Source organism: Phodopus roborovskii, unplaced genomic scaffold (genome assembly GCF_943737965.1).
Source record: "Phodopus roborovskii unplaced genomic scaffold, PHOROB, whole genome shotgun sequence".
Lineage (NCBI taxonomy): Eukaryota > Metazoa > Chordata > Mammalia > Rodentia > Cricetidae > Phodopus > Phodopus roborovskii.
In genome coordinates, this window is record NW_026126480.1 from 19,805,590 (window position 1) to 19,819,615 (window position 14,026).

General features: G+C 35.8%; 1 protein-coding gene across 4 annotated transcripts in view; it reads right to left on the minus strand.

Moving 5' to 3' along the window:
- The window catches only part of Sbf2 (SET binding factor 2), a 319,861-nt gene that overhangs the window by 168,144 nt on the left and 137,691 nt on the right, over positions 1–14,026 (minus strand). For all 4 annotated transcript variants that reach the window (XM_051192671.1, XM_051192670.1, XM_051192673.1 and 1 more), the window contains exons 4-8: positions 12,166–12,285; positions 10,452–10,562; positions 8,695–8,800; positions 5,380–5,512; positions 3,260–3,368 (exon numbers count right to left, since the gene is read on the minus strand). In XM_051192671.1, the coding sequence (XP_051048628.1) occupies positions 3,260–3,368; positions 5,380–5,512; positions 8,695–8,800; positions 10,452–10,562; positions 12,166–12,285 (579 nt within the window). The remainder of the gene's footprint in view (positions 1–3,259; positions 3,369–5,379; positions 5,513–8,694; positions 8,801–10,451; positions 10,563–12,165; positions 12,286–14,026) is intronic.

Sequence of the window (14,026 nt, forward strand, 5' to 3'; positions counted from 1 at the left end):
CCAAATGATCCACATCCATGCAACAAAGACATCTGTTCAACACTGTTCATATAGCAGCAATATTTGTAATAGCAAGAACCTGGAAGCAACCTAGATGCCCCTCAACTGAAGAATGGATAAAGAAGACATGGCACATCTAGACAATGGAATACTACTCCTCAGAAAAATATAATGGAATCTTGAAATTCGCAGGCAAGTGGATGGCACTTGAAGAAACCATCCTGAATGAGGTAACCCAGTCACAAGAAGAGGAACATGGCATGTACTCGCTCATATATGGATTTTAGACCTAGAGCAAAGGATCACCAGCCTATAATTCACACTGCCATAGGAACTAGGATACAAGGTGTATTCTAAGAGATTCATATAAGGTTCCTCACAGAAGGGGGAAAGGGACTTGTCCCTCCAGAGCACATGGGAAGTGTGTGGAGGCAGTTAATGGAGAGAGAAGTAGGAGAAAGAGAAGGGGAGGAAAGGAAAACATGTGTGACTAGGAAGATTGAGTCAGGGTAGGAATAGAAAACAGGGGAGAGAGGGGGGGGGAGAACATAAATAGGGAGCCATTATTGGTTTGAAGAGAAATCTGAACCTAAAGAAAGGTCTAGAGACCTACAAGACTGCTGCCAACTAACAGCAACAGTGGAAAGGCTACCATAAATGCCCTTCCCAGATAGTGAGATCATCAACTAACTTATCCACCATCATGGAGCCCTCATCTAGTACCTGTTGGAAACAGAATCAAACACCCATACCTAAACACTGAGTTGAACTAGAATCTAGATGCAGAGGGAGAGGACAAGACCAGGTTGCAGAAACACATACAAACAGCTGACTTGAACAAGGAGGAGTTAATGGGCCCCCAGATTGATAGCTGGGAATGCAGTATGGGACTGTCTCAGGCCCCCTAAGTATGGGTCTCAGCCAGAAGGACTGAGCAGTCTAAGGGACCTGAGACAGTGGAACCAGGATGTATTCCTGGTGCACAAAAGGACCTTGTGGACACATCCCCCATGGAGGGATACTGCCTTAACCTAGAGACAGGAGAGAAGTCATAGTCCCTACTTCAAATGACTTGACAGATCTACATGACCCCACCTGGATGGCATAGCCCTACATGTGGAATTGGGGTGGGGATGGGAGGGGAGGGTGGTCATGGTGCATGTGAGGGGGCAGAGAGGGTCGTAGGGAGGGAGGGAGGGAAGAAGGGAGGGGAGCTGGGATCGACATGTAAAATAAAAAAAAAATTAAAAAAAAATCAACTTACATAAGCATGAATAACTTACATAAATATTTTGATGATGTGATTACAATTCATTCTAATTTATTCATTAAATTATGAAATCTTCAACTGGCAACATTTGGTTTGTCCTATCTATTTAGTAGTAATAAGATAATTTACATACTGTATGATACCTAATTTTAATAAACATATTTAGTAGCTTACACATGTTTATATGATACTGAAGTTAAGCAGAACTAGATATTAAATACAGTATTTAATTGTATACATGTCTGGGGGTCTTGTCTACTCTACAACAGTGTCAACGACTTCTGTGATATGGTTCTAGCTGCAGTTGCTGTATAAGGACCACCAAAACTTCCTTCTTTGCTGGCATTTCGAACAGAAACAGCATTACAAAGTCTTGTGGATTACAGATGTTGTACAACCAAATCCTTTTGGTAAAGAAATTTTCTTATATTCCCTGAAAAGTGCCACATAATCTGCTTCCTACACTTCAGTCATCATGCTTCAGAGTATACTCCCCATCTCATGTTAGAAGTCCCAGTCTATTACTTGTCAGCTCTCACATCTGGAAACATACCCAAGAGAAATTTGTTTCTGTATTCATAAATCTACCGATGCTACTTGAATGTTTTATAGCTACAAGCCACCACCTTTTCCTTCCTCTATGTGATAGTCCTTAAATAGTAATCTGTAGCTATTAAGTAGTACCAAATTATCACTTGAGACAATTTCTTCAAAGAACTGCAGTCTGTAAACTTTTGATTCTGACGTCCTCTGATGTAAACTGCTACAATTCTATTAGGAGCAAACACACTATTCTTGAACTCACCTTAGCTTTTCTTTATCCACATGGATTAGGAATATTTTGGGGGCTCATATTGAAATTGAGTTCTACATAATTTAAACTCTCTGCAAACCATTTTACTCTTGCTAGTTAGTTTTCAGGAAGTCTATATTGGCAGGTCTCATTTGAAAACACTAATAATTAAGAATTAGTAAGAAAATTATGAATAAAAAATATATTGTTAATTCTTATCATCTACAGCAGTGCTTCTCATTGGAAAACGGGTATTTATATTATGATTTATAACAGTAACAAAATTACAGTTATGAAATGGCAAAGAAAATAATTTTATGGTTGAGGGTTACCACAACATGAGGAAATATATTAATGGGTCACAGCATTAGGAAGACTGAAAACCACTGATTTACAGGAATATAGAGTTTCTCACATGAGGACAACATTAAGATAGAAATGATCTGCTATACAAGGGTATTTTAAAGTGAGTCACAGTGGCACATGTCACCACTTATTCAGAAGACTGTAAGCTGAAGGACTGTTGTAAGCTCAGGAGTTAGAGGCTAGCCTAGGCCATACAGCAAGACCCTGTCTTGTTTTTTTTTTTTTTTTTTTTTTTTTTTTTTTTTTTTTTTTGTTTAGTTGGTTGGTTAATTAATTAATCAATGTTTGTAAGAGAGATGGGGGGGCACACATGCCATGGTACATGTATAGAGATCAGAAGACAACTTTAGGAGTTGATTCATCCCTTCCTCCTTGTTTGAGGCATGGTTTCTCTTATTTCTGCAACATTGCTCACAACAGGATAGCTGACCTAGAGCCTTCCAGGTGACTTTCCTAGCTCTGCTAGGAGTGCTGGAATTCCAAACATCACTGCAATGAACTCAGGTCAAGCATTTTTACCCTCAGCCATCTCCCCTGTCTAAAGCTATCTTATACATAAATAAATATATGAATGATTAAATTCTTTAAAAACTCTCATACTTGCAAAAGTAAATACACTTAGGCTTCTTGATATTGGTTTACTTCTAGTCTATCTTTTCTATGAAAAAAGCACCATATCTGAAAACAATAATGATGTGAAACCTTCTAACACTCAAATACGAAAGACTCAAAATCTAGACATTTTAGAACTAGATACTTCTGGAGTGAAGGGATAGCTCAGCCATTAAAGGCTAGGCTCACAACCATAAATATAAGAACTGGATACTTACAAGCTCATGAACATCAGTTTTAAAGATGGAGTGTACTCCAATAATGAAAGGAGTTGGAGAACTCAAAACTTCCAGTAGCTGAGCCGGAAGAATGGGAATATAAGGATAACTGAAAAAAAAAAATAAATAAATAAAAATATTTTATTTATATTTTCTTTAAATGTGAACACATTTCCTTTTATTTCTATGCAGTCTGAACTATAAACATGTATTTATTACTTATTTGAGAATTTCATACCATGTATTTTGATTATAGTCACTGACTCCTTCCCAACTTCTCCCAGATAAACCCCTTACCACCCTATGCCACCTCAGCTTTCTGTCTTCTTTATAATTCTTAATTATTTTAATAAATAAAATTTATTATAATATTCATTTAATATAATGTTTAGTAAAATAATAAATACTATTTACTTACTTTTTAGTAACACTGTTTTATTTTTATTAATTATTTGAACTTCATACAATGTATTTCTATTGCAGTCAGTACTCTACTCCTTTCAGATCTGCCCCACCTCCTTATCTGCCAACTCTGTGTTGTTTTATTAATTTATTTTTGGTCTGATTTTAAATTTATTTATATTTAGAAATTATCAAGTAGGCTGGTGTGGTGCCAGCTTTTAAGCCTCGTATTTGGAAGGCAGAGATAGGTTGACCTCTATGAATTCATGGCTGGCTAGGTCTATATACTAAGTTCTAGGCCAAGCAGGGATAGGTCTACATAAGAATTCACAGTAGTTGTGACAGCATGAATAAAGTTTGTGTAAGCCCAAACCAGGCCAAATCTGGCCTGGAGATGGGAACCATGCATTCCATCCTACCTCTAGCTGTGGAGATAATAACATTGTTAGCTGACAGGAAATGAAGAGGTGGTTTTCTCTGTAACTGCACCTGGTAAGTCTACCATACTCCAGTGGAAGACTACACATCCAAGATTATTTGGGTAGCACAAATTGGCCTTGAAAGTTTTATTTATTTATATTTAAGGATACAAAATTGGATGGGTAGGGAAGGAGAGGGGATCTGGAAAGTGGTAAGGGGTGGGGATATGGTCAAATATGAATTCAAAGAACTAATAATTTTTTTAAAGCACTGAAGAACTTAAATTTTATTGGCATTATTGTTAACACTAAAGTTCTAAAAGGAATAATTTTAAAAATATCAATGTTTAAGATAGGATCACACGCAAACACAAAAAAAAAAAAAAAGAAAAAAAAAAGAAAAGGAAATAGGATCATCATCATAGATGATAAAACACAAAGTAAATGGAACCCAATAAGTGTCTGACTTCTTCCTCCTAAAATGCATGCTGTTTTTAAAGCACTTTACATTATGTAAAATCCTGATATCAGAGGGGAGTGCTGACGGACCTCCATTCTCAAGGCAATGTAAGGACTTGTCTAAATTACACTGTGTTTGATGTTCACATTCAACAAACACATTTTAAAATTTTATGAAAATTCCAGAGGTGATCTAAAAGTCTATCTATTGTTCATGAATTTAAGTTTCTGGGACATTATGATTAGAAAATTAAACCAGGTTAAAATATTCTACCTGCCATCACAGTTTAAATTTTTATAATTTGAATTTTTATTATGGAAAACAATTAATATACCTCTTAAAAGGAAGTGGGAAATGTATAATGAAGCTGTCTAATCTAGGTTTGACAATGACCAATGTATAGCCACGTATGTCTACTGACTTACCATCTATCTTCTGTTATTGTGAAGTGACATCACATCATTTACATACAAATAATTTAAGAGTTATCTAAAACAGATGAAAACCCTACATTAACAGAATTCCAATAGCTCCTAAAAACTAATACATTGGCATCAAATAGCACTAACTAAAGAATTTTATCAGTATTGAAAGATAATTAAATATTGCTGGCAATACTATTCAAAGTAAATTAAATATTTTTCATTAAATTAATTAGCTCTCAGTCATATACAACTTGGAAAAGTCCCAAATTCTAGACTAAATTTTATTAGAATCATGACTCTCTAACGTCATATACAAACCTCCATAGTTTAAAGCAATTGGGTCATGGCAATTTGATTTATCAACAAGTAATGCATAATGTGGGAATAAATAAAATTATCAAGTAAAAACTTTACCTGTATTTAAGAGGAAACATTAAAGATTCCAGGGCTCTACAGGCATCACTAAGTCTCTGGAAACTTGCTGAGTGGAAGAGAACCTTATTTTCTGTAAGGACTGCACAAAAGAGGTTGAGGACATTTTGAATTCCTGAAAAAAAAGAACAAAGGCTTACTTGACACAACAAACTGTATTGTATTGCCACGAATCACAGATTATCTATGACAAAGAAACAAAATGAATATTCTAAAAATCTCCAAAGGAAAATAATTGATCACCTTAACCTACACAACCTATGGGCATCTGTCTTCCTCAATGTGATGTCTTCCACATGTGATGTGATACTCACTGATCATGTGAGTTGTATGGATATTTACTACTACCTTCTTTACTTCATCTCCAAGATTCCCATTAAAGATGCTGACACTGGTTTTTGTTCTCCTTTGTCTGATGTTAAAACAGTTGTGTTTCAAGATGACACTTTAGCCACCAACAATCACAATATAATAGAGGTGAAAATTGGACAATGTGGCCGTCCTAATATGATAGTACAATGCATTTCATATTTGTGGTAATGTAGGCATAACAAAACTATTGTTAGTCATATGAAAGCAGAGAACAATTAGGTACAGTGAATAATGTGATCAATGACTATATAATTGGTTTATGTTATTTACTATACCACAGTATAGTTTGTATTCTGTATTCTTTCTGCTTACAAAGAAAACTCTATATTGTGTTATGATAGCAGTAGCCTCAAACATTTTATATTTACTCAAATATGTCTTATATACTACAACTGTGATTCTTGACTGTATCATCTTTTGTGCTTGATTTAATCTAATGTTATTTTGCATACAAGGTCCTCAGCTTAACATATTATGCTAGCTATCTGTTTTCATTGTATAGCCTAGATATGTAGCAGGTTATATTATCTAAGATGTGGAAGGGCATATGTTTGAGGATGTCTGCCCAATGATCCACTTCTAGGAATACATTCTTGCTATTCTTTGACACATAACTATATGAGGTAAGCACCTAATCTTCTGTCCACTACAGTTCCCGTTGCCTTACCATAGGATCATAGCAATGGAGCCAACCAACCATGGAGTGAAATATCTTAAAATAAGCCTTTCTTTTTTTAAGTTGTTGTGGCTGAAGGTATTTTGTCACACCGAATGCTGACTTACACAAATGGTTTTCTATCTTTTCTCTTGAGATTCTGTTGTTGTGAAATATTAAGATGTGTTATATTTATTTAATCTTTGGAATATTTAATGATGCCAACATGTGTGGCATTCGGCTATGTTGCATTTGTTTAACTCTGTAAAGCGGTGTTACTTTGCCTGCCTAAAATACCTGATTGGTCTAATAAAGAGCTGAAACACAAATAGCTTGGGAGGAGAGCTAAATTGGTGATGCTAGCATGAGAGGATATGTAGAAGAAATCTAGGGGAAAAACGAGGGAGAGTAAGCAAAAAAGGAGAAGAGGAGACATCAGGGGACAGTCACTCAGCCACAACGTAAGAAGGGAAGCAAGATATATAGAATAAAGAGAGGTAAAAAACCCAGAGGCAAAATATAGTTAAAGAGAAACAAGATACCAGAACTGTTACACAGAGAAACCCAGTCTCAAAAACAAAAACAAACAAATAAAAAACAAACAAACAAACAAAAAAGAGGATAATTTAAGTTAGGAAAACTGGCTAGAAGCAAACCAAACTAAGGCTGGGCATTCATAAGTAAGATTAGGTCTCTATGTATTTATTTGGGAGCTGGGTGGCAGGTCTCCAAAGAGTAAAAAAACAACTACAATTTGGCATACCAATATGAGACTCAAATTATTGCAGTTGGCTTGCAAAGGCTGAAAAAGAGGAAGGAGTGAGTGATGAGCAAAGGGGTTAAGACCATGCTGGGTTTCTATGGGAAACCCATAGAAACAGCTGACCTGAACAAGGGGGAGTTCATGGATACCACTAACAACTTGGAAATCAGTATAGGACGGAATCAGGCCCCCTGAAGTGGGTGACAGTTAGGAGGCCTAGGCAGTCTATGGGGCCCTTGGTAATGGAACAACATTCATAGCTAGTGTACGAATGGACACTGGGAGTCCACTCCCCATATAGGAATACTCTCTCAGTCTAGACACACGGGGGTGGGGGGGCTAGGGCCTGCCCCCAAATGATGTGACAGAATTTGATGATTCCCCCATAGAAGACCTCACCTTTAAAAAACAAAACAAAACACAAAAAAGGGTTTCTTTTCCTTTTCTTTTTTAGATTTGTTTAAAAATAAATACATTTGTTTGTTTATTATGTACACAGTGTTCTGTCTGCATGTATGCCTGCATGCCAGAAGAGGGTACCAGATCTCATTACAGATGGTTGTGAGCCACCATATGGTTGCTGGTAATTAACTCAGGTCCATCTTGAAGAGCAGTCAATGTCCTTAACCTCTGAGCCAACTCCCCAGCTCAGGCCTCACCCTTTCTATGGAGCAGAAGAGGGAGGGAATGGGATGGGAGTTGGTGAGGGCATGGGAGAATGGGAGGGAGAGAGAATTGGGATTGATATATAAGATTGTTTCTAATTTAAGTAAAAAAAGAAACTGAATCATAAATTATGCATTCTTTTCATGTGATGGTTTTCATTCAGCACAATTATTTTTAAGTTAATTGTTATATATTGTATATGCCATCACATGGATAGACCACAGAATTTACTGTGTTTCTATTAATACTTTTTTATTACCCTTAGTGAACACTAAGACTGTTTTCATAAAGCAGTTTTACTATCATAAAATGACAATGGACATTCATGTGCAAATATTTTATGGCTTTGTATTATCATTTTCCTTGGGTAAATACGTCCCTAAAAATGAACTTAACTTTAAAAAGCAAACAAACTATAGTCCAAGGAATCTTTTCATTTCATTAGTAAAGAACAATATTCCAGTTACTCAATATGTCTTCAAATATGTAGTCAGGCAATTTTTTAACAAGCTGGAATTTCTGATGTGCCTATCTCCATCCTTAAGTTGCATGCCTCATTATAATCAGACCAATCAGTAAATGCTAAGAATCCTTCCTCTATCTCTTTTCTTTGCTGTTAAGTTGCTCTCAAATGACCAAACTATGTCAGTGGGGTGATACAAAAGTTAAGTCCCTCAGGAAGCTTGCTCCATTCTTCTCTCTTTCTGACACAGCTAAGCTAGAACAGATAATAAGTGGTTTCATTGTTTTCTTTATCATGTCAGATGATAATAACTTAAATCTTTTTTGCCATCCATAGGTTTTTGTAAGAACATATTTAAAAAGCCAGGATAAGACATACCTAATTGCTGAAATAAAAGAGCCACACTAGTGCCTGTGACAGGAAGACTGTCATGCAAAGGAGTCTGAATCAGCTGTCTGTCTCCTGCACCCAAGGAAAATAGCTTCTGCAGAATGGAAAAAAAAAAAAAAAAAACATATAAAAAGTCATGAGACAATATGAAGCGATAACATATAACCTAAAACATATAAGTTACACTATGTACAACTCAAAATATCAGAAAATGCAGCCCATAAAAGTTGAAAATTAAGTAGATGAGACACAAAAATCACTGATAATTATAACTGACTAAAAACATGTTCACATCAGAAACTATTTGCATTTTTGAAGGCCCACAGGACCATTTGCTTATTTGATGAAGGGCAGCCCTGAAGATTACCAAGACCACCTTTGAGATTCTGTCCTTGGAACAGGATGGAGAAAGAAGTGGGGAGAAAAAGGGGGAGAGAAAAGAAGAGGTAGAGAGAGAGAGGATAATTTAAGACAAAAGACATTGGGAAAGGGAAGAATTGAAAATGGTAATTTCTCTCTATGTGACATCTTTTTAAAATTTAACATTTTGGGGAGCTGGAGAGATGGCTCAATGGTTAAGAGAACTTGCTGCTCTTTCAGAGGATCAAAGCTTACTTTCCAGCATCCATGTCAAGAGGTTCCAACCATCTGTAACTCTTAACTCTAGGGGATCTGCTGCCTCTGAGTTCCTGGGATATCAGCATGTGTGCACATGTGCACACACATAAATTAAAAATATACATGAAACTTCAAAAATTCTTCTTTTTTGATGGTCTGAAATACAGTGTGATTTTTCAGAGGGTTGTCTTTCTTCCTCGATATTACATAAGAAACAAAATACATGGCCAACTAGTTGTTTTTTAGGTTTAAGGAGCAAAGTTTTCTGTTTTGCTCTATTCAGTACTGGAGATTGATTGCAAGGCCTTATACGTGATGAGTACGTGCTTCTCACCAGAGTCAAATCCATAGTTCCAATTCTTTTTAAAAAAACAGATGTCCTAAAACAAGTAAATCATAAAAGCAAAGATCCTTATTCTCCTGCTTCAGAGACTTTTTTTTAATGTCAAGATATAGAAAATTTTTTAAAAAATCTATTTTAAAAACAGTCACAATGTTATAAAGAGAGTTTTCTTAATGTTGTCTCCTAATTTTGGTCAAATTTTTTACTTAATAAAACTGAGGTATAACTACATACAGAAATAATAAAATACCAAAAACATACTGAAAAATTCTATCTAAAGAAAGGTATGTCCAAAAAGTTAAAAAGTAGAGTTGAAGTTATATCAAATATGCCTGCTAATTATGCTATGTAAAAGGGGAACTCAGTCTTGAAATCACTCTTTTAAAAAATATTTAGTTTTATTATTTTGATTGTGTGTGTGTGTGTATGGTATATGCACATGAATGCAAGAGCCCACAGAGGTTAGATTCCACTGGAGCTGGGCTTACAGGCAATTATGAACCACCTGATGGGTGCTGGGAATCAAACTCTGGTTCTTGGGAAGAGTAACATATTCTTTTAAGCACTGGGCCATCTCTCCAGCCTTGGAATCAGCCTCTTGACTTCAGAATGGAATTGTAGGTGTCTGGAAGGCACACCATAGAGACAAGGTTTAACTAAAGTAGGATCCTCTGTAAAATAAATGTATGTTAAAGACTTCTTTCTCTTTATTCATAAATTAAGTCACTGGAGGGAAAAAAGCAAAACCACACAAAACAGTTTATCTGCCTTTCATTCTATTTACCTGAGACCCTCCAGCAGCTGGGACAAGGCAAGCACAAAGATTTGCAATGAGACTTTCCAAAGAGACACTCAGGCTGTCCACGTACACAGTATAGATCAAACCCAAGCAAGCCTGCAGAGAGAGTTGCATGCAGTCATTTCATGGCAGTGTAGTGTCACTAAAAATAAATTGTGACATCTCTCCTAGGAAATTTCTCTTTGAACCACATAAATTATACTCTGCACTGAATATGAAATAAATTTTAAGCAACAAATTAAGTTAATTAAATTTTTCTCTGGGAGCAGAACACCCAAATGAGTTTCCAAGATAAGTCTGTAGAAAGCAGGGAGCCATAATTTGTAAAACAGGTATCCTATTTAGATGACCACTCCAGCTAATTTCCAAGGCTGAATTGGTTTTTTTTCTATATAGTTTGCCTGGTTGTTTTAAACTTATTTTAAGAAACTCCACATTTCAAGATAAAAATTTAGAAATACTGTTTTATGGTTCTTATAAATCCAGAATGTTTATAGAAACTTAAACTTCTATGAATTACAACAAAAGACAGCAAGAAACATTAAGATAAGAAGATTAACACTTTGAGCTTGGAAGACAGGAAATGGTAAAATAAGATAAAATTCAATCTTTATTTTCTTTATTTTACTTGTATTTGGGGGTGTGTGTGTGTATTCATGTGGATGCTAGAGAAAAATTCCAACAGTTTTCTTCAGTAGTTCTCTAATATATGGAGCTTATGGGTTCAGCTAGACTAGCTGGCCTGTGAGCTCTGGGGATCCTCCTATCTCCCTGTCCTGTTTCCTCCATCCTAGCACTGAGATCAGACATGTGACCAGTCCTATGCTTGGCTTTTAAGAAGTGCTAGGGATCCAAATTCAAATCCTCTTGGTACAGCAAGCTCTTTTCTGACTGATTCCTTTTCTTGGTCCTAATACAAACTGAATCAATCTTTTGGCTTACTGAAATTTATGACTGAAAAATTAGTAATTGTCACTAATTAATAGTAATGTAGTAAAGACACAAACTAAACAGTATGTCACAAAACACACTAAAGGAGTCATAATTGTCACTGTAATAGTAAGGATGTTATTAATTCACTTTCTAGTTTCTATACTTATGTATTAGAACAGATATTTATACTTTCGTACATTTTCATATTTGAAAATTATGAATATTAATAAAAGGGGGAAAATATGCAAGTAACAAGTGGTGTCTCACTAGATAGGCCAGGCTTACATAGGACTTCAGGTCCTCCTGTCTATACTTTAAATACTACAATTATAAAGATGGGCCATCAGGCTTGGCAGTAAACAATATTTTAAAGACAGGATCAGAATTATCTGAAATCTCACATAATACTGTAACCTAACTCCACAAACTTAATAAACATGTTCATAGTTACTATACTATGAGTGCATTTTAAGTTTCTTGAAGGTAGTCAAATTGTTGTTATGATTTATAATTTTGCATGTAACATGAGGTCTATTTTAAACAAACATTATACTCATTAGTGTAACTAATTATGTTAACTTATTCAGGGATTGCTTTCATTCAACACAAATTTGTTTCTTCATGTCACACTATTTTTAGTTTATTGGTGAATCACTAACTCAATCTAACAGTATTTCCAATTAAAAAAAAATCTTGTCACCTTAGCTCATTTAAAATCAGTTTATATAATAATATAGATTAAAAATGAAAACTATAAGTTCATTACCCTAAAAATTTCTGGGTAGTCTAATCTAGATACTAAGACGAGGCTTTTGGGAGCAAATACTTCTGCAGGTTGAATTAAACCAGACACTTCTTCACCTTCAATCTCTTCTTTCTTTGTTCCCTGGAAAAAGAGAAATTACAATCAATGTACAAAGTTTCCTAGTTTCACAATTCACACAATATATTCAAATCACACACCTTACAGATAATTCATAAGAATCCAAATTAATTACAAATATTAGGCAAGAAATGGCAAAGTAAGTAACATTTGTTTCATTTATTTACAGATATATGCACCAACTTTGAGTGTTTCCTTTCTGAGGAATCAAGGTAAGGCATGTTTAAGTTAATCTTAAATAATGACCCAAACAATTAAAAATGTAACTTATTTAAGTATAAAGTTGGTCTTAAAAAGAATGAGAAAAGTATATTTTAGAAATAAGGCACTGATTTTCATTTCTGTTTTTCTGGCCCAATCTTTCTTTCCTATGGGGATTCTAAAGCCTGCAGAAAGCTTAGTCCTCTTGAAATAAAGCACACTGAGTTGTCAAGTGTTTCTGCTCACATACAACAATAGCAGTTGCCTTAAAAAGAAAACATTTTTGTACAGGAAGCAAAACTTGGTGATTAGGGTCATGAAAATGTATGCTTATAAGTGGTTAAAATTTAAAGTAGATTTACCACAATTTTTTTAAAAAAAAGCACACACCTAAGTTTCAACAACTAACTACTACTTAATAAGCCTGCAAAAATATTATTTGGAGTGCTAAAGGTTAAGAGCACTGTTTGGTCTTCCAGAGGACCCCAATTAGATTCTCAGCATCCACACAGTGGCTCACAACTGTCTGTAACTCCAGTTCCAGGGGATTTGAAGCCCTATTCTAGCCTCATGACACTGAAGGCAAGAGGTACATAAATATAAATGTAGTCAAAACACCCATGCACATAAAACAAAAACAAATCTTTAAGTTGGGGCAAAGGCAAAACTGAGTTCCATAAAGGCCTCGGACATAGCTTGTGAGCACAAGTCATAGGAGGCAAAGCACAAGGTGTAGTGCTGCACGAGCCCACCCCAAGAAGGATACACCGTTAGCATGTGCATCTTTGCACTCAACTTTATGGTGGCCAAATCCCACTTCTAGTACTTTGTGTAACAGCAAAAGAAGAGGTCCTAGGGGAGACTGTGAACTTGGGTAGTCGTCTGAAACATCACCAAGCAGAAAGAAAGAAATTCAACAACTGGCTGCACTATGATGTCAGTGGCATAAACACATTGCCAGTGCCATGACCTGAGCACAGAGGGAAGCACCATGCATTCTATCCAACCATCACCAGCATGCAGAGGTATCATGACAAGCACGCCAATGCACAATCTATCCAACCATCAAGGTGAGCGAGATGGCAAGTACCAGTGGCTTCTGTCAAGTTATCCAAGGCTCCAAGTTCTCGCTGCCCAAGGTGATGCCAGCAGAAGCTGGGCTTCACCACCAAGAGACCCAACACATTATTCTAGATGAAGAATACCTTCAAAGAGTATAAATAAATCTTTAAAAGAAGTTTTGAGTCCACAAATAATTCCTGTGTACTTACTGTTTGACAAGACTCTGACACACTGAAAGTTAAGAAGGGAATGGGGAAGAGCAAACTAATGAAACATTAAGATCTGTTAATGAATATTCTGAGATTCTGGAATATTTCCTCTAACTAAAGCCCCTTTCCTGTCCCTTTTCCAGTATCTAAAGTCCAGCTTAAATTCATTCCTCCCGAAACCTTCCTTTCCTGACCTATGCTCTCTTGCTTTCCAGTATGGCTCACTAACACATCAGATTTGCTTATTATGCTTGCTATTCAACATTTCCCCA